This window comes from Oryx dammah, unplaced genomic scaffold (genome assembly GCF_014754425.2).
Source record: "Oryx dammah isolate SB20612 unplaced genomic scaffold, SCBI_Odam_1.1 HiC_scaffold_10, whole genome shotgun sequence".
NCBI lineage: Eukaryota > Metazoa > Chordata > Mammalia > Artiodactyla > Bovidae > Oryx > Oryx dammah.
This window is the reverse complement of record NW_024070194.1, coordinates 65,245,807-65,266,432: the sequence shown is the minus strand read 5'-3', so window position 1 is coordinate 65,266,432 and position 20,626 is coordinate 65,245,807. Positions and strand designations below refer to the sequence as shown.

General features: G+C 43.8%; 1 protein-coding gene across 1 annotated transcript in view; it reads right to left on the bottom strand.

Annotated features, from left to right (window-relative positions):
* The window catches only part of CCNY (cyclin Y), a 109,233-nt gene that overhangs the window by 15,462 nt on the left and 73,145 nt on the right, over window positions 1-20,626 (bottom strand). Inside the window, exons 3-4 of the mRNA XM_040248427.1 lie at window positions 18,465-18,499; window positions 11,873-11,973 (exon numbers count right to left, since the gene is read on the bottom strand). Of these exons, the coding sequence (XP_040104361.1) occupies window positions 11,873-11,973; window positions 18,465-18,499 (136 nt within the window). The remainder of the gene's footprint in view (window positions 1-11,872; window positions 11,974-18,464; window positions 18,500-20,626) is intronic.

Below are 20,626 nucleotides of genomic sequence, written 5' to 3'. Positions count from 1 at the left end.
TTGTGCCCTTTCATTCTATAATGCCGGCCTCTGGAAAAAAGGAAAAGATACTGTTTTATTCATTTAAAAGTCATGCTGTGATGATTAAATTGAATGTTTCATATGATTGGGTTTGGTAAAGTGATTACTTTAATTGGTTGAGGAAAAAGTACAGTCCCTACTTTCCCTGTGAGGGAACATGTCATAGGAAAAGCATCACTGGACTGAAGTCAGACCAGCTAGGCTCAAAACCTGGCTCCTTCATGAGTTAGAGTCCATCCACCCCTCATAGCCTTCATTTCCTCATCTATAACATTCAGACAATTCAACCTGCATCGCACAGTGGTTATTACAATCAAATGAAGTAAATAAAAGCATGATCTCAAATATAAAGTTCTCAAACGCAAGTTACTATTATTACTGCTCTTATTGCCCTATGAATGATTCCACCTCTGGAGGTCTTCCAGCCTCTGTGGAGGGAAAGTCTCAGAGCCCCAGGTTACTACTATCTCCCATATCTCCAGAGCCGAAAGCCAGGTTGGATGTTATCATGACTCACACCCCCGTGAAACACAGGGATGCTCGGAAGGCCAATGTCCACTCAAGGTCAAACCCCGAAAGTGAGAAAACCAAGCTGAGGATGCACGCGTGGTCCAGCTCCACCGGCCAGTTCAGCAGGTCACCGTGAAAGGAGCAAGCGACTCTTGAGGGCAAAGCCTGGCCAGCTGGAAACGGAATCAATCCCAGGCTCCACTCCCGATGGCCTGCTTGGGAGGCCTGGCCAGTCTGCCACATCCTCAGAACTGGCGAGGTCTCCCAGGACAGGCCGACCAGAGGGCTAGAGCAACCGCCTTAGTTGCAGAACCGGAGGAAAGGGGAGCCTGGAAGGAAAAGATGTTATTTTCTTGCACAGGAAAACAAACCCCATTTCTGACAGCTAGCGCCACTCTTGCCTCACTTCTGACCTAGAGCTAGGTCAGAGGTGCCGGGTTCTGGAAGGTCTACGAAGCTCTCTGACCCTGAGGCCAGGGGCCATGGATGGTGTGGGCAGCTGCAAACAGCTCCTCACCACCTGCACCCACCCTCTGAGCACCAGCCCCATGCTTGTACACAACTGGAGGCCTGGGGTGGTTACAGGGGCACCAAGGTGGATGGCAAACTCTGAATTCATACCACAGATATCAGCATTCAGGGGAAAGATGGGAAAAATCAAGTTCTCAGGGAAGATATCATGCCTGTGAAAAAAAAAGGAACAGAGTCGTGTGCAAACCTGTCACACGTCTGCTTCTCTTTGACCTTTCAACTCTCCACCTAATCCCTAACCAGAATGTGCAAATATGTTTGCTCTTTGGGCAATCCCCAATTTACAAGAGTTTTCTTTAAAATATATATATATATATGAATTTTATTTCACAGTACCTTTCAGTTCCTGGATTTCTATTTGGGTCTTTTTGTAACTTTACTCTTTTTTCTGGCTGTACCGACCAGGGATTGAACCTGGGCCACAGCCATGAAAAGCCCAGAATCCTGACCACTAGGCCACCAGGGAACTCCACAGAAGGTTTTCTTCTAAAATTAGCTTACAAAGCAGTTGTTAGAACCTAGAGCTTTTCTCAAAGGTCAAAAGTGGTTAACAGGAGGTGAGTTGAGCCCATGAATGCCCTGCTCTGCCCACAGGAAGCTGAATGACTGATTAATGAGTTTGTATCAATTTTAACATCTTGGGGGAGGAGGCCACAGGGGCCTTAGCAGGTGGCAGGATTTCAGAACAGGATGGCATTCAGATCTTGCACACCCTGCCCTTCATGACATGTGTTCCCCTTGTGCGGGCAAAGGCCCTGGCTGAAGTCTCCCAGGCCCGCTAACACCTCAAAATGACCATCACCAAGTCATGTGTGACATACCAGATTTACAGGGAAGGATTCTGATGGTATGTCTACAGTTAGGGTCCACCCTGCCAAGCTCTCAGATCCAAAATGGACATTTTTAAAAACAGGGCACATTTTAAACCAAATAAGGCATCTCAAATCTGGGTGGTGTCCAGGGAAGCCACAGTGTCCACACTGGACTCTTTCTCTGGACACTCAAGCCTTACCACTGCCGTAGCTTTCCAGCTTCTCTTCCTCTTTAACATATTTTTATTGAAGGATAATTGCTTTACAGAATTTTCCTGCTTTCTGTCAAACATCAACATTAATCAGCCATATGACACCACATACTATAGCCTACCAGGCTTCTCTGTCCATGGGATTTTCCAGGCAATAGTACTGGAGTGGATTGCCATTTCCTTCTCCAGGGGATCTTCCCAACCCTGGGCTCAAACCCGGGTCTCCCGTATTGTAGACAGACACTTTACCGTCTGAGCCACAGCTGATAGGTATATACGTATCCCCTACCTTTTGAAACTCCCTCCTATCTCCCTTCCCATCCCACACCTCTAGGTTGATACAGAGCCCCTGTTAGAGTTTCCTGAGCCATACAGCAAATTCCCATTGGCTATCTATTTTACATATGATGATATAAGTTTCCATGTTACTCTTTCCAAACATCTCACCCTCTCTTCCCCTCTCCCCATGTCCATAAGTCTTATGTCTGTTTCTTCACTGCTGCCCTGTAAATAAATTCTTCAGTACCATTTTTCTAGATTCTGTATATGTGCATTAAATATGATATTTATCTGACTTACTTCACTCTGTTCAATAGGTTCTAGGTTCATCCACCTCATTAGAATTGACTCAAAGGCACCTTTTTATAGCTGAGTAATAGTCCATTGTCTATTTGTACCACATCTTCTTTATCCATTCATCTGTCGATGAACACCTAGGTTGCTTCCATGTTCTGGCTATTGTAAATAGTGTTGCAATGAATAATGGGATACATGTGTCTTTAGATTTTGGTTTCCTCAGGGTATATGCCTGGGTCGTATGGTGGTTGTATTTCTAGTTTTTTAAGGAATCTCCATACTGTCTTCCATAGTGGCTGAATCAATTTACATTCCCACCAACAGTGCAAGAGGTTCCCTTTTCTCCACACCTTCTCCAGCATTTACTGTTTGTAGACTTTTTAATGATGGCCATTCTGACTGGTGTAAGGTGATATCTCATTGCAGTTTTGATTTGCAATTCTCTAATAAAGAGCGATGTTGAGTATCTTTTCATGTTTGTTAGCCATCTATATGTCTTCTTCGGAGAAATGTCTGTTTAGGTCTTTTTCCCACTTTTTGATTGGGTTGTTTTTCTGGTGTTGAGTTGTATGAGCTGCTTATATATTTCAGAAAGTAATCTTTTGTCAGTTGTTTCATTTGCCATTATTTTCTCCAGACAACATTCTGAGGGTTGTCTTTTCAGCTCGCTTAGTGTTTCCTTTGCTGTGCAAAAGCTTTTAAGTTTAGTCAGGTCCCACTTGTTGACTTTTGTTTTTATTTCCATTACGCTAGGAGGTGGGTCACACAGGATCTTGCTTTATGTCATCGAGTGTTCTGCCTATGTTTTCATCTAAGGGTTTTTATAGTTCTGGTCTTGTATTTAGGTCTTTAATCCATTTTGAGTTTATCTTTGTGTATGGTGTTAGGAAGTGTTCTAATTTCATTCTTTTACATGTAGTTCTCCAGTTTCCCCAGCACCATTTATTGAAGAGGCTGTCTTTGCCCCATTGTATATTCTCGCCTCCTTAGTTAAAAATAAGGTACCCATAGGTGCATGGGTTTATTTCTGGACTTTCTATCTTGTTCCATTGGTGTATATTTCTGTTTTTGTGCCAGTACCATACTGTCTTGATGACTGAAGCTTTGTAGTATAATCTGAAGTCAGGAAGGTTGAGTCCACCAGCTCCATTCTTCTTTCTCAAGACTACTTTGGCTATCGGGGTCTTTTGTGTTTCCATATTAATTATGAAATCTTTTGTTTTAGTTGTGTGAAAAATGTCACTGGTAATTTGATAGGGATCAGAGTGAATCTGTAGACTGCGTTTGGTAGTATAGTCATTTTCACAGTATTGATTCTTCCTACCCAGGAACATGGAATATCTTGCCATCTGTTTAATGTCATCTTTGACTTTTTTCATTAGTGTCTTATAATTTTTTGTGTATAGTTCCTTTGTCTCCTTCAGTTCAGTTCAGTTGCTCAGTTGTGTCCAACTCTTTGTGACCCCATGGAATGCAGCATGCCAGGCCTCCCTGTCCATCACCAACTCCCAGAGTTTACTCAAACTCATGTCCATTGAGTCGGTGATGCCATCCAACCATCTCATCTTCTGTTGTCCCCTTCTCCTCCTGCCCTCACTCTTTCCCAGCATCAGGGTCTTTCAAATGAGGCAGATCTTCGCATCAGGTGGCCAAAGTACTGGAGCTTCAGCTTCAACATCAGTCCTTCCAATGAATATTCAGGACTGATTGATTTCCTTTAGGATGGATTGGTTGGATCTCCTTGCAGTCCAAGGGACTCTCAAGAATCTTCTCCAACACCACAGTTCAAAAGCATCAATTCTTCGGCGCTCAGCTTTCTTTATAGTCCAACTCTCACATTCATATGTGACTACTGGAAAAACCATAGCCTTGACTAGACAAACCTTTGTTGGCAAAGTAATGTCTTGGCTTTTTAATATGCTGTCTAGGTTGGTCATAACTTTCCTTCCAAGGAGTAAGTGTCTTTTAATTTCATGGCTGCATTCACCATCTGCAGTGATTTTGGAGCCCCCAAAATAAACTCTGCCACTGTTTCATTGTTTCCCCAACTATTTACATGAAGTGATGGGACCGGATGCCATGACCTTAGTTTTCTGAATGTTGAGCTTTAAGCCAACTCTTTCACTCCTCTTTCACTTTCATCAAGAGGCTCTTTAGTTCTTCTTCGCTTTCTGTAGTAAGGGTGGTGTCATCTGCATATCTGAGGTTATTGATATTTCTCCTGGCAATCTTTTTTTTTTTTTTTTTCTCCTGGCAATCTTGATTCCAGCTTGTGCTTCACCCAGCCCAGTGTTTCTCATGATGTGCTCTGCATATAAGTTAAATAAGCAGGGTGACAATATTCCACCTTGACGTACTCCTTTTCCCATTTGGAACCAATCTGTTGTTCCATGTCCAGTTCTAACTGTTGCTTCCTGACCTGCATACAGATTTCTCAAGAGGCAGGTCAGGTGGTCTGGTATTCCCATCTCTTTCAGAATTTTCCACAGTTTGTTGTGATCCACACAGTCAAAGGCTTTGGCCTAGTCAATAAAGCAGAAATAGATGTTTTTCTGGAACTCTCTCGCTTTTTCTGTGATCCAACAGATGTTGGCAATTTGATCTCTGGTTCCTGTCTTTCCTAAATCCAGCTTAAACATCTGGAAGTTCTTGGTTCACATGCTGTTGAAGCCTGGCTTGAAGAATTTTGAGCATCACTTTACTAGTGTGTGAGATGAGTGCAATTGTGTGGTAGTTTGACCATTCTTTGGCACTGTCTTTCTTCGGCATTGGAATGAAAACGGACCTTTTCCAGTCCTGTGGCCACTGCTGAGTTTTCCAAATTTGCTGGCATATTGAGTGCAGCACTTTCACAGCATCATCTTTTAGGATTTGAAGTAGCTCAACTGGAATTTCATCACCTCCACTAGCTTTGGTCATAGTGATGCTTCCTAAGGCCCACTTGACTTCACATTCCAGGATGTCTGGCTCTAGGTGAGTGATCACACCGTCGTGATTATCTGGGTCTTGAAGATCTTTTTTGTATAGTTCTTCTGTGTATTCTTGCCACCTCTTCTTAATATCTTCTGCTTCTGTTAAGTCCATACCATTTTGTCCTTTAGTCCTTTGCATGAAAAGTTCCCTTGGTATCCCTAATTTTCTTGAAGAGATCTCTAGTCTTTCCCATTCTATTGTTTTCCTCTATTTCCTTGCATTGATCACTGAGGAAGGCTTTCTTATCTCTCCTTGCTATTCCTTGGAACTCTGCATTCAAGTGGGTATATCTTTCCTTTTCTCCTTTGCCTTTAGCTTCTCTTCTTTGCACAGCTATTTGTAAGGCCTCCTCAGACAGCCATTTTGCCTTTCCGCATTTCTTTTTCTTGGGGGTGGTCTTGATCACTGCCTCCTATACAATATCATGAACCTCTGTCCATAGTTCTTCAGGCACTCAATCAGATCTAACCCCTTGAATCTATTTGTTACTTCCACTGTATAATCGTAAGGGATTCGATTTAGGTCATACCTGAATGGTCTAGTGGTTTTCCCCACTTTCTTCAGTTTAAGTCTGAATTTGGCAATAAGGTTTTCTTTTTTGTGTTGACTTTGTCTGGTTTTGGTATCAGGGTGATGGTGGCCTCGCAGAATAAGTTTGGAAGTGTTCCTTCCTCTATAATTTTTTGAAAGAATTTTATTTTATTTTTATTTTATTTTTTTAAATAATATTTCTTACAAGATCTATTTTTGTCTTTTAAAAATTAATTAATTTATTTTTTAACTTACAATTCTGTATTGGTTTTGCCATACATTGAAAGAATTTTAGAAGGATAGGCATTAGCTCTTCTCTAAATGTTTAACAGAACTTTCCTGTAAAGCCATCTGGTCCTAGGCTTTTGTTTTTGGGGAGATTTTTGATCACAGCTTCAATTTCAGTGCTCATAATTGGGTTGTTCATAATATCTATTTCTTCCAGGAAGATTAAACTTTTTAAACAATCTGTCCATTTCTTTCAGGTTATCCATTTTATTGCCGTATCAGTTCAGTTCAATTCAGTCGCTCAGTCGTGTCTGACTCTTTGCGATCCCATGAATCGCAGCATGCCAGGCCTCCCTGTCCATCACCAACTCCCGGAGTTCATTCAGACTCGCATTCATTGAGTCAGTGATGCCACCCAGCCATCTAATCCTTGGTCATCCCCTTCTCCTCCTGCTCCCAATCTCTCCCAGCATCAAAGTCTTTGCCAATGAGTCAACTCTTCACATGAGGTGGCCAAAGTACTGGAGTTTCAGCTTTAGCATCATTCCTTCCAAAGAAATCCCAGGGCTGATCTTCTTCAGAATGGACTGGTTGGATCTCCTTGCAGTTCAAGGGACTCTCATAGTTGTACATAATAGTCTCTTATCTTATAATCCTTTGTATTTCTGCATTGTCTGTTGTAATCTCTCCTTTTTCATTTCTAATTTTATTGATTTGATTCTCCTTTTTTTCTTGATGAGTCTGGCTAAAGGGTTGTCAAGTTTGTTTATCTTCCTAAAGAACCAGCTTTTAGTTTTATTAATCTTTACTGTTTCTTTCATTTCTTTTTCATTTATTTCTGCTCAGATCTTTATAACTGCTCTCCTTCTACTAACTTTGGGGGTGTTCTGTCCTTTTTCCAGTTGCTTTAGGTGTAAAGTTAGGCTGTCTGTTCGATGTTTCTGTGTCTTGAGGTAGGATTGTGTTGCTATAAACTTCCCTCTTAGAACTGCTTTTGCTGCATCCCATAGGTTTTGAGTTGTCATGTTTTCATTGTTATTTGTTTCTAGAAATTTTTTGATTTTCCTTTTGATTTCTTCAGGAACCTTTTGGTTATTTAGAAACAGTGTTTAATCTCCATGTGTTTGTGTTTCTTACAGTTTTTTTCTTATAATTGCTATCTGGAGAAGGCAATGGCACCCCACTCCAGTACTCTTGCCTGGAAAATCCCATGGAAGAAGGAGCCTGGAAGGCTGCAGTCCATGGGGTCGCTAAGAGTCGGGCACGACTGAGCGACTTCACTTTCACTTTTCACTTTAATGCACTGGAGAAGGAAATGGCAATATACTCCAGTGTTCTCGCCTGGAGAATCCCAGGGACGGGGGAGCCTGGTGGCTGCCGTCTCTGGGGTCGAACAGAGTCGGACACGACAGAAGCGACTTAGCAGCAGCAGCAGCAGTCTCAGCATTGTGGTCAGAGAAGATGCTTGATACAATTTCAATTTTCTTAAATTTACTGAGGTTTGATTTGTGACCAAGATGTGGTCTATCCTGGAGAATGTTCCATGTGCACTTCAGAAGATGTATTCTTCTGCATTTAGATGGAAGATATCAATGAGATCCATCTCATCTAATGTATCATTTAAGACTAATGTTTCCTTATTAGTTTTCTGTTTTGATGATCTGTCCAATGGTGTGAGTGGGGTCTCCTATTATTACTGTGTTACTGTCAATTTCTCCTTTTATGTCTGTTAGTGTTTGTCTTATGTATTGAGGTGCTCCTATGTTGGGTGCATAGATATTTACAATTGTTATGTCGTCCTCTTGGATTGATCGCCCGATCATTATGTAGCGTCCTTCCTTATCTCTTGTGATATTCTTTAAGGTCTATTATGTCTGATATGAGGATTGCTACTCCAGCTTTCTTTTGCTTCCTGTTTGCATGGAATATATTTTGCCATCTTCTCACTTTCAGTCTATATGTGTCTTGAGGTCTGAAGTGGGTTTCTTGTAGACAGCATATATATGGGTCTTGTTTTTGTATATATTCAGCCAGTCTGTGTCTTTTTGTTGGAGCATTTAATCCATTTACATTTAAAGTAATTATTGATATATATGTTCCTATTGCCATTTTCTTAATTGTTTGGGGTTGATTTTGAAGATCTTGTTCCTTCTCTTGCATTTCTAGACTATATAAGTCCCTTTAACATTTGTTCTAAAGCTGGTTTCATGGTACTGAATTCTCTTAACTTTTGCTTGTCTAAAAAGCTTTTTATTTCTCCATCAGTTCTGAATGAGATCCTCACCAGGCACAGTAATCTTGGTTGTAGATTTTTCCCTTTCAGTACTTTAAATATATCCTGCCATTCCCTTCTGGCCTGCAGAGTTTCTGCTGAAAGATCGGCTGTTAAATGCATGGTGTTTCCCTTGTATGTTACTTGTTGCTTTTCCCTTGCTGCTTTTAATGTTCTTTCTGTTTAGTCTTTGTTAGTTTGATTAGTATGTGTCTTAGCATGTTTCCCCTTGGGTTTATCCTGTATGGGACTCTCTGTGCCTCTTGTACTTGATTTGACGATTTCCTTTTCCATGTTGGGGAAATTTCAACTATAATCTCTTCAAAATTTTTCTCATAGACTTTCGTTTTCTCTTCTTCTTCTGGGACCCCTATAATTTGAATGTTTGTGCATTTGGTACTGTCCCAGAGGTCTCTGAGACTATCCTTAGTTCTTTTCATTCTTTTTACTTTATTCTGCTCTCCTGAAGTTATTTCCACCATTTTATCTTCCAGCTCACTGATTTGTTCTGCTTCAGATTCCTTCCAGAGTATTTTTAATTTCAGTAATTGTGTTGTCTCTGTATGTTTATTCTTTAATTCTTCAAGGTCTTTGTTAATTGATTCTTGCATTTTGCCCATTTTGATTTCAAGGTTTTTGATCATCTTTACTATCATTATTCTGAATTCTTTTTCAGGCAGTTTGCCTATTTCCTCATTATTTGGACTTCTGTGTTTCTAATTTGGTCCTTCATTTGTGTAGTATTTCTCTGCCTTTTCATTATTTTTTTTTAAACTTAATGTGTTTGAGGTCTCATTTTCCCTGGCTTCAAGGTTGAATTCTTTCTTCCTTTTGGTTTCTGCCCTCCTAAGGCTGGTCCAGTGGTTTGTGTAAGCTTCGTATGGGGTGAGATTTGTGGTGAGTTTTTTGTTTGTTTTTCCTCTGATGGGCAAGGCTGAGTGAGGTGATAATCCTGTCTGCTGATCATTGAGTTTGTATTTTTGTTTTGTTTGTTGTTTAGATGGGGCATCCTGCAAAGGGTGCCACTGGTGGTTGCATGATGCTGGGTCTTGTATTCAAGTGGTTTCCTTTGTGTGAGTTCTCACTATTTGGTACTCCCTAGGGTTAGTTCTCTGGTAGTCGAGGGTCTTAGAGTCAGTGCTCCCACTCTAGAGGCTCAGGGCTTGACCTCTTCATGTCCCTCTTCATCAGAGTCCTTGAGTAGTTTCACTGCTTGTTTCAACAAGAAGAAAACCCACCAACAGGGAACTATGGGCATCTCAGTAAGAGGGTGTTAGAGTGTACAGCACAGGGAACTCTACCTGGTGCTCTCTGGTGACCACTTTAGGCACATAATCAACATCACAACATCACAGTAATGAGAAAAACTGATACCATATACCAGTTGTCAGTGTCTACAACGAGGAGAGACTAAGTCAATGTGATGTTTTCTAGAAGAGTCCAGCATCTGTGGTAGTTCTTAAGACTGGTTAAGTTTTTATTTTTTTGCAGATACAAGTCATGACCTGATGAGACTGAAGGTGTCAGGTTGGACGTTCCACCCTTTGCATGGGAGACCCTTCTCTTCCTCTTGGTTTATTAACCACAAGTGACACCTTCAAGGGAATTGGAAGGCAGAGGTCCACAGACATCTAGGGTCCTCAGCCTTGGCTACCCATGAAACCCTCCTGGAGGGGCTGACAATCCAGATCCTGGATGTGTGGGGCCAGACACACCTCATGGAGCCCTAAAGCCCCTGTGGGGGCCTTGCAAGTGCAGTATGGCTAAAACTGCTGATGCACAAACCACACACATGACTTTGGAGCTGGCACCTCCCAGACTCAATACCGAAGTATCCAACTGTCACCCAGATTTCCTGCTGGGCCCCTGACTGTCTGTGTCACAACCACGGGCAGTGTGAAGTCATCCCCAGGGGAAGTGCTGAGCAACAGAGTCGGAGGCCCAGGAAACCCACTGGCCCCGGAAGGCAGGTCTCAGATCCCAGGGAGGCTGGGCTCCAGGGCTGGAGTGGGTGCTAGCTATCAGGCCTCCAGGCTCCCACTCCCCAGCACCTCTCGTTCCTGGCATGAAGCTCCCAGGGCAAAGCGGCTTGACCAAGGGCACAACAGTGGAGTGAGGGCACACATGGTCCCCTAGCTGTGAGTGTCCATCATGGGGTGATGCCCATTGGTCACCACCATACCCTCTATCACCAATGGAACAAAGGAAGAAGCTACATTCCCATTTGGGTCTTAGAGACATGCAACTCAGCCAACTCTCCAGGTGGGCCCACCTCTCACCTTTCCTCTGGAGGGGACACAGTCCATAGAAGACTATCCCAGTCTCCACTGCCTAGCAGGCCTAACTCACTGTCACATATGGGCATGTGCAGGAAAGGGTTTCTAGACCTGAAGGCCTGGCCCAATGGAACAGAAAGCATCTTATTTAGAAAGCAAACACTCACTGCACAAAATGGCACAGAGAACTGTTAAACGTGGATTCTCCTTAAATGAGTACAGAGGCAAAATATCCCAGGTTTTTCATAGTTAAGCCTAGACCAGATCCCCACAAGTGGGTCTCTGTAACCTCAGTCAAGGCTTCCTACTACAATGCTGGGGGGCATACTTCAGGGAAAACCAGTGTTCCAACTCTCCCACTTCCCACTTTAAAATAAGGGAGCTGAAGCCCAAAGGGAAAGATTTTAATCCAAAGACTTCCCTTCCTCCCTAAAACCCCACTTTACAGCAGAAGCCCAAAGCAAAGGGTCTTCACTCCCATCCTCCCTGCTGGGGAGGGAGCCAAGGTCAGAAGCCTACTGTCCTTGCTCCAGACAAGCACACTTCCATGGTGCCAGGCCTGCTCTCTACTGCAGCCCCAAGTCAAAGTGGGACCCATCACATTCTGACAGTAAAATTCAAGCAGAGTTAGGCTGAGATGGAGTTCATACAAACTGGGAAGGCAGAAAGCATGCACAAAAACAAAACTCTGCTTAACTCACAATTTCAAGTCATTGAAGATTTTGGTCTTTTTTGTAAATGGTAATATACATAAATATTTTGAACACCTCCAAATTTTAACTTCCAAAATCACATTTTTAAAAGACTCCCTGAGTGTCAATGTCTTCCCTCTACCCAATCCTACCACTTACAGACCCCACAACCGAACAGTTAGCCAGCAGGTTAAGGAACAGAAAAGACATTCAGTGAAGGAAAAATGTGTATACCCACCATTTAATTGTATACTTGAGGTTTGGTTGACTGACTGTGCTATCATCTAGGAAAATAGTCGAGCAGGAGCTGTATTTCCTCGCTATTTGTCCTGGAGGATGCTACAAAAACAATGGCAACAAGACAAGAACAATTAAAAAGGGGCTCAAAATTCTTCCAAGGAGCATCATCCCCTTCACCTTGAGACCAGCCTATAGAGGAAAAGTGTCTTACCAAGAAATGTTAATACTACCAGCAAGTACAGCACAAAACTCACTTTCTTCCTACAGTGGAATTCCATGTTCTTCCATATAAAAAAGTCACCACCACCACTCCCGGTCCGAAACCTCCATCAGCTCAGCACACTCCCAAAATCGAGCATCAAAGGGTGTGCTGCAGAGTCCATAAAAATCACTTAGAAACAAGAACCATGCCCTCATCTCCCCAGCAAAAGCCCATGCTTCAGGGGGCAACCTGGTGTGAGGCACCAGAATTAAGACAGGAGTCCACAGCACCCATTTTTTTCCTACCCCTGAGATACAGTCGATTTGGGGACCATGGAAGATGCAGCCACTGTTAATTTAGAATCTCCTACTCTTCAATTTCAGGAAGTGAAGATGTAAAGAAAAAAGTACTCCTTCAAGGGCTTTTGAAAATATGACCCATGGATGAGCTTCAGGTGGGGTGCCTGTGGCAGCTGTGCATCTGGTTCTTTCAGGCTATGTAAATTTTGAGCTCTTTGGAAAACTTTAGAACTGAGAACTATACTTCTAAAACATACTACCAAAGAAAAAGAATTTAAATTACACGCAGATGACATCTAACTCAATAGTAAGTAGATCAGGCAATTGTGGGCAATTTGTTTAGTATATATCAATCTGGATCATTCTTGCTTAAAGCATGCTAAAAAAAAAAAAAAAAAAATCAAACCATCCAAACCAGTTTCGACTGGCCTGGTGCTATGTTGACAATCAAAAGTGTCATTTCAGCAACCAAAACAATCAGTTCCTTAAGGATAATAACACTGCCCTGACTCAGCTGCCCACCCCCAGGGAAGCCCTTAGTACCCATGGTTTATGAACATGAAGGGAGCCTTAAAGCTCATCAGAGACCAAATGCCCTGTTTAACATTTACTTCTTATTTAATAAGGTTTCCCATGTAATAAGGGCTTCCCTTGTGGCTCAGCTGGTAAAGAATCTGCCTGCAATGCGGGAGACCTGGGTTTGATCCCTGGGTTGGGAAGATCCCCTGGCTATCTACTCCAGTATTCTGGCCTGGAGAATTCCATGGACCGTACAGTCCATGGGGTTGCAAAGAGTCGGACACGACTAAGCGACTTTCACTTTCACGTGTGATAAAATTATGGAAATATGCAACAGCCTGAGAAACAGAAGACAGTGTTATAAACATTCTCCCCTCTTGCTAATCGTCACTCCTTGGGGCATACAGTTCCTAAAACTCCCGCCAGAGGGCACTGCACCACTGAATCACTACGACCCTCCGGAGCGCTGCTCTTACGAAGGGCATGTAGGTCAGGAGGAAATAACCAGAGTCAGGGAATTCAAAAGATAAGGCTTGATCTTGGCCAGTGTGTTTAGGCACACATTGTTCTGTGCCTGTGTAAGATAACACGCACAGTTGTGTCCAACTCTTTGCGATTCCATGGACTGTATGTAGTCCTCCAGGCTCCTCTGTCCATGGAATTCTCCAGGCAAGAGTACTGGAGTCCCTTCTCCAGGGGATCTTTCCTTCCCAGGGATCGAACCTGGGTCTCCTGCATTGCAGGCAGATTCTTTACCAACTGAGCTACTAGGGAAGCCCTGTGTAAGATAAGGACACCAAAAAAGCCTGTCAAGTTCAAGTTTCTTGAGTGCAATTTTAACAGGGCATTTTTCACATCTATCAAATTAATCACAACAGTTTCATTAAGACAAGCCGGAGACATTAAAAACCATTTTGATCTCTCCTGTAGGTCAGGTAGCAATCACACTTAAGTCACAGACAAAAACTTGCAATCTAATAATAGATATTAACATGTGTGGCAAGTTTTTAAAAAAATTCTTATGAAATTTTCCCCACCAATGGAAAATCTACTTATAAACAGAAACCTCAACAGATATACTTAACCAAAAAATTCAGTAATTAGTTGATATATTAAAGAATCTTTAGAGATACAAGAGAATTATTATTTAGGAATAATCACAACAGTGAAGCAAAGGAAAGCAATGACTGGCTTCTGTTTGTGAGGTTTCCACTGTTTCCTCTGACACAAATTTCCTCAAGATGAAAATGTGATAGGAACAGCCAAGAGTAAATGGTTTCCCTAAGAAAACATGAGCACTAGAGTTAAAGAGAGGAGGTCAGTGATACACCAGGTCACAGAGTGGGCACTTCCTCATCCTCCTTTCAGGAGTAGAAGTACCCTTTGGGGGTCACAGGGTTAACTGGAAACTAGCACCCCCACGGGCCAGTCCTGCCTGGGGATCCCCATCTGTTAGTCTGAACCCTCTATCACTAAGGGCTGGTGTGCCAAAGGGGGATGCCAACTCAGCTTTCTGACTCTTTGCAACCCCACGGACTGTAGCCCACCAGGCTCCTCTGTCCATGGGATTCTCCAGGCAATCATGCTGGAGTGGGTTGCCTTTCCCTTCTCCAAGGGGTCTTCCTGACCCAGGGATGGATCTCAGGTCTCCTACAGTGCAGGCAGATTGTTACCATCTGAGCCATCAGGGAAGCCCCCTTCAAACTATCTAGTAATTTCTAAATTGAATAGAAATCCTTGGCATTGTTATAATACGGTTAAGTTTGAAACCCTATTTGGGCATTAAATCATTTGCTGGATAGAAGGGCTACAAGGTTCACAGAATGTATACTTCTCTTGATCTGACATCCATCCCCCACCAAAAAAAAAAAGCTGAGAGAACAAGGATCCCTTCACAGAAAGTCTCCTGAGCCCAGGGGAGCTCCCCTGCCTGGTTCCTGGTTTCAACTCTTCCGTGTGGAAGAGGCAGGCAGGAACAGTGCTCAATAAATTTGTGTTCTATTAGGAGCAAAGCTCCCAAAGAGGCAAAAGCAAAGTTTAGAATTTTAAAAATTTCAGTTCCTGGATCACATTCACTTCATTCCTTAAGTTCTATGGCTTAATACTTATGAAAAAACTAAATCCGTACTCAAAATACCAGAAAGACTTTGATCAGTTTTGCTACTGAACTTGGAAAAGTAAACAAAATTTACTCACAAATCTAATGAGCAATAACAATAATAACATCAACATACTCAGATGGTGCTAAAATCACTTGCAAATCACCTTCTGTTCAGTCCACTAGGTAAACAGGAGGACCAGGAATCATTTTACGAGATCAGACAACTATGACTTCAAGACTTTTTCAAGGTCCCCCTTTTATCAGCTGGTAGATTTAGGGCTTGAACAAAATTCTTTTGGCTCCAAGTCCAGCTACAAATGTGGCTCTTGTTAAACTGATAAGGCTCTATATTCCTTCGCAAAGTTTTTACAGCTACCACCTGTCTCAATATTAAGACAAATAGCTGTGATTATTTTGCTGAGGGTGAAGGAGGCTGGCCATTCAACTCCTGACTCACTCTGTTTTAATTTTTTCTTTAACTTAGAATGATCAATTCCCTTCAGGTATGCTGTCATCAAGGGGAGGAAATGTCATGGAAAAATTAGGCTAAAGCAAAAGATGTGCATTTCCCTAGGTTTCAGGAGAGAGATTCCAGATTCTCAGCCACTGACAATGCCACCCACAATTTATAATCAGAGACTACTGCATTTTAATTAAAAGATTCAATAAAACAGCTAGCCAAAACTTCAGCAAATTTTAAGCTACGAACTTTAAATAAAGCCCTTTACACAATCTTTGCTAAAATACCTAAATGTCTCTATTGAATTAAACTTTCATGTAACTGTTGATCAGATAATTACATCTAAAACATAGTGCTATTAGAATATTAATCTTTATAATTTGTCCTGGTTTAACTTACTGTTAAAACTCCCCCAAAGGGTTTATCCTCAAATAGCTTCAAGATTTAAAACCTATAATAATTCTTTTAGAAGAAGCTCCTTTTACTTTGTAAGTCTCTCTTGGCAATTCTCAACCAGCGAGCGGTGCCCTCTTTACCAGCCAGGGGTTCCTTCTTTTGGCCCCTTCCTTGGAGGGTGTATCCAAAGTCAGCTTCCATCACTTGCTAGACTGTGTTACTGTCCTGGAGCCAGAAAAAAACCTTGTTTCTCTCCATCTGGTGGAAGCTATTTCCCTGTTGTGACCATCACCCCTCACCTTTCCTCACATGGCTTACCTACGTCCACTGCTTTTTCTTAAATAGCAGCCTCTTTATAGATTGTCTTAGCAGCATGTACGAATAAGTAGGTCCTTCAGAAACTTGAAGGGTAAATTAAGAAACAACATCCCTCACAATAAAGCAAATAAAAAACACAACAGATTTTATAAACAAGGGCAAAGAATAATGGCCATTCCAGAGTTCAACAACAAAAGAAACTACAAATGTTAGTTGGGGCCCCAATTCAGAAAACAGCGCTCTCTGTCTTCAGATAAAAAGCTAAACAACTTGTGTCCGGGTGGCGCTTGGTATGACTGTCTGAGGACTGAATGGCCCGGGCCAGCCCCCTGGGCCCCAGGCTGGCTCCACTGCTCAGATGGCTGACTCTTTGTGCCTCACTTTCCCCATATGGAAGACTGGAGTGACACACAGTACCTCCTGGGCAAAGTTATCCAGTACATTAAACTAAAGAACAGAGTCTGACACAAACATGGTATAAAACGTTAGTTAGACTGTACTGATGATTATTATTACCACTTATCATCTCTTTATTGCCCTAACTTATGACACTCGAGTGTCTCAACACTTGAAAAGCACAGCTGGTTTATTAGCCTAATTGAACCTGCAGGTACTTCCATTCCAATTCTACTTCAGTTGGTTGACGGCACATTCCAGTGGCTTCTCCCAGCGTGGGCAGAGCTGAGATGCTACTGTGCAATGTGGTCTGGAGGGCACGCTGTTACCCGGGCATCTATTTCATAAGGCAGCACAGAGATTTTTTCTATAGGCATGAGCACATCTGAGCACATTCCAACAACTGTGCTTCCGCTCTTTGTCTCGGGGGGCAAGAGGGCTGGCAGGGGTGAGAGGACATGCTGAGTCAGGGGGCACAGCGTGGGGGACAGGTGCCAGGATGGCGTGCCGCAGAGCGTGAAGTCGTGGGGCACAGGGGAGACACATGGGGCGTGCGGCTGGCACAAGGGCAGGCCTCCCCTCCGGCCACTTGAATGGGCTGCAGTGACCAGCAGAGGTGGTCTACAGGCTCCTGGGCAGACGTGCTGACCGGGGGGCAGTGCTCTAATGCCCCCAGCACGTGAAGAGGCGGGAGTGAGACTTACAGAATGGGGTCAAACCTCTCAGCTCTCTAGGTCCAGGCAGATACAGCTTTCAAAAAAATAAAAAAGGGTACAGCAGTTTTCCGCATATTTTCCTTAAGAGACAGCTCGTAATTTCACAGATGCTTCACACTGCTGCGGCAAAACTGGAGAGGGCCAGGAAAAGGCTGCGAATTGCTATAAGAATCTGATAAAAACTATAGGGCATCTCTCCAACCCTGAGACCACTGCCTACGAAGGACTCACCAACCTCCTATGGGCTGAGCCCTTTGGGTGCAAGGGTCTGGCTATGAATTCCTTTCAAGTGCATTTTGCCCAGATTTTCAAAGAGCAAAAGAGGCAATTCTATGGCTTTAAGTCTGTTTAGCACAAAGCTCCAGTGCCTAGTACTTCAAGATCCACAAACACTTAAATGCAGACAGTTTAGAAAGCCTGAGAAAAACTCCTGAGAAATCAAATACATCATTCTCGTTTTCGATATGAGAACTGATGGCATGTACTTATTTGGTAACACACCTACTTCATCAAGAGGCCTAAGTTTAGAGGATTAGGATGTGTGGCCATAGTTTTCCTGGTGGCTGGGCACCAGAGTCCTGGGCAGGGGCGGGGGGCGGGAGCAGCTTGAGATCACCCCTGGGCAGGGTGGAGGGAGGCTGGCTGCACCCACTGATCAAAGGAGAAAGATCAAGTATCTTTATGTCTGGCCAGCAGGGCAGGGAGACGCTGCTCAGAATGGGCAAAAGACAAGACCTGGGTTTTAATTCATTTTAAAATTCAAGTGTTGTCTAAGTTCATCCTTTCTTAGAGCATCGAAGGAAAATGCAGACTCTACTGAACCTATAAACAACAAGGGGGAAGAAAACATGTGTTTGCTTATTCAAATGGGACAGAGTTAGGAGACAGTCACTTGGGGGAAGGGAGGCAGGAAAGGACCTGTGGGATCTGATGCCGCCCTGTCCACGCACTCCAATCCAGGAGCAGCAGCAGCCCGGGGCTTCAGGTCACACACTGGCCCTGGCGATAAATGCCAAGCCGTGCCCGTCCAGCCACCGGCCAAACAGAGCACGAGTGCCCTGCAGCCTTCTTCACACTCTTCCACGTGTAGACAAGATTCGCGGACCACTTCTCCACTGCACACACAGTGTGGATGGTCTCTGGACAGTTATTACGAAGAACACAGGGGAACAGCTCCACTTACATGGTTAATGAAGAGACTCTTGCGCTTTTCTCTCACTGTGAAAACAAAAGATGCAACAGAAATGTTACACACCTGCGTGCTAACCCCTGGCAGCTTGCTGAGGACGGGCCTCTGTGTCAAGGTCCCATCCTTCCACCAACCAACATATCCAGCTGCTCAGTCATGACTTAAGAAATGCGACCTGCACACATGCAGATGTGACCTCTGCTAAGACAGCAGAGCATGAAGCCACATACACCACAGCGCCCCACAAAATCACTGCACCATAGGTAACCGAGTGGTAACGGCTTCCCAACTACAGAAAACAGTAACTAGTAAAGCTCAGAAAGTTCTGCATGTATCCATTAATTAAGATTGTCAACAAAAAGCAGGACTATTTATTTCTAACCAAAACAGACCCATACAGGTCCATACTATTACGATGAAATAAGAGACGATACAGGGACTAGACAACAAATGATAACAATATTATCCATAACTGGATTAAAATACAGGACACTGGACGTCCGAAGCATCACTGGAAACCAGTTACTCTCCACGCCGGTGCTGGGGGCCTCCCAGAGCACCCAACCCCCTGCAGGGAGGCCCAGCAAACTCACAACAAAAGTACCCCTTCTCAGAGGCTGTTCTCACGCTGCTGTCTGTGTGGCGGGGTCAGCACCCCACCTTCGTTTCCCAGACCTCAGTGTTTCTCAAAATGGGGGCCCTCAACCTCAAAGATGTAGAGGGGGGAGATAGGGAACCCAGAGGAGCTTTTTAACAACCTAGTATCACTGAGTTTTGCATTTTCTTTCCTGAAAACTCCCTTTTGAGAGTATATAGAGTGAGAGTTCAGTCAGGAAGATCCCCTGGAGAAGGGATAGGCTACCCACTCCAATACTCTGGGGCTTCCCTGGTGGCTCAGATGGTAAAGAATCGGCCTGCAATGCATGAGACCCACTTTGATCCCTGGGTTGGGAAGATTCCCTGGAGAAGGGAATGGCAACCCACTCTAGTATTCTTGTCTGGGACATCCCATGGACAGAGGAGCCAAAGGGCTACAGTCCATGGGGTCTCAAAGTGTCAGACATGACTGAATGACTGTGCACAGCACAGAGTAGTAGTTGGACCATAAAGAAGGCTGAGCACCGAAGAAGTGATGCTTTCAAATTGCGGCGCGGGAGAAGACTTCTGAGAGTAGCTTGGACTGCAACGAGATCAAACTAGTTCATCCTAGGGGAAATTAACTCTGAATATTCATTGGAAGGACTGATGCTGAAGCTGGAGTGCCAACACTTTGGCCACCTGATGTGAAGAGCTTACTCACTGGACAAGACCCTGAGGCTGGGAAAGACTGAAGGCAGGAGGAGAAGGACGACGGAGAAAGAGATGGCTGGATGGCATCACTAACTCAATGGTCATGAGTTTGAGCAAACTTGGGGAGATAGTAAAGGACAGCGAAGCCGAGCATGCTGCAGTCCATGGGGGTCGCAGAGTCGGATGGGACTTAGTGACTGAACAACAACATAGAAATCAATCAACACAGTTAACAAGCAGGTCACTGGAGAGGACAGATATATTTAAACCAAAAGGAACATCAGCTGAAAGGAAAAGGGCAGGTGAGGCTCTTTGACTGAGTGTGGATGTGAGGTCCTTGTCTGTGAGGTGCTGCGCCTGGCATGCAGAAGAGACCCGTGGCTGCTCCAGAGGGCATGCAGATGCTGCAGACCCCTTGTCCAGGCTCCTGAGTGTGTCAGCTCAGCCCAGGTGCCACCAAATGACAAGAGCACTGGATGCGAGTGACAGTCACTCACAGGCTTTAGGGTGTACTTTCCAGAAACTCCTTACTTTTACAGAGCTCCCACGACCAGGTGAGAAACTCTTACAATTAAGTGGACTCTAATTCCTTACTGTCAACAGAACTGAAGGAGAATAAGGCTGAACTGCAGCGATTAGGAGGGATTCTGGATGATAAATCCCTTGAAGTTTCTGACACATAAACCAAGTAGCGTAGAACCTACGGATTCTTCAGTGTTTCACTGCAAACACATCTCCTGAACGGGGCTGGCGGGAGGAAGAGCCTAGTGGGCAAGCAGAGGAGGAGGTGGTACAGGAGTGTTCGCTCTGCAGGCTGGGAGACAGGACACCGCACAGAGATGGGTGTCGGTTCCTCTTCCTTGTTT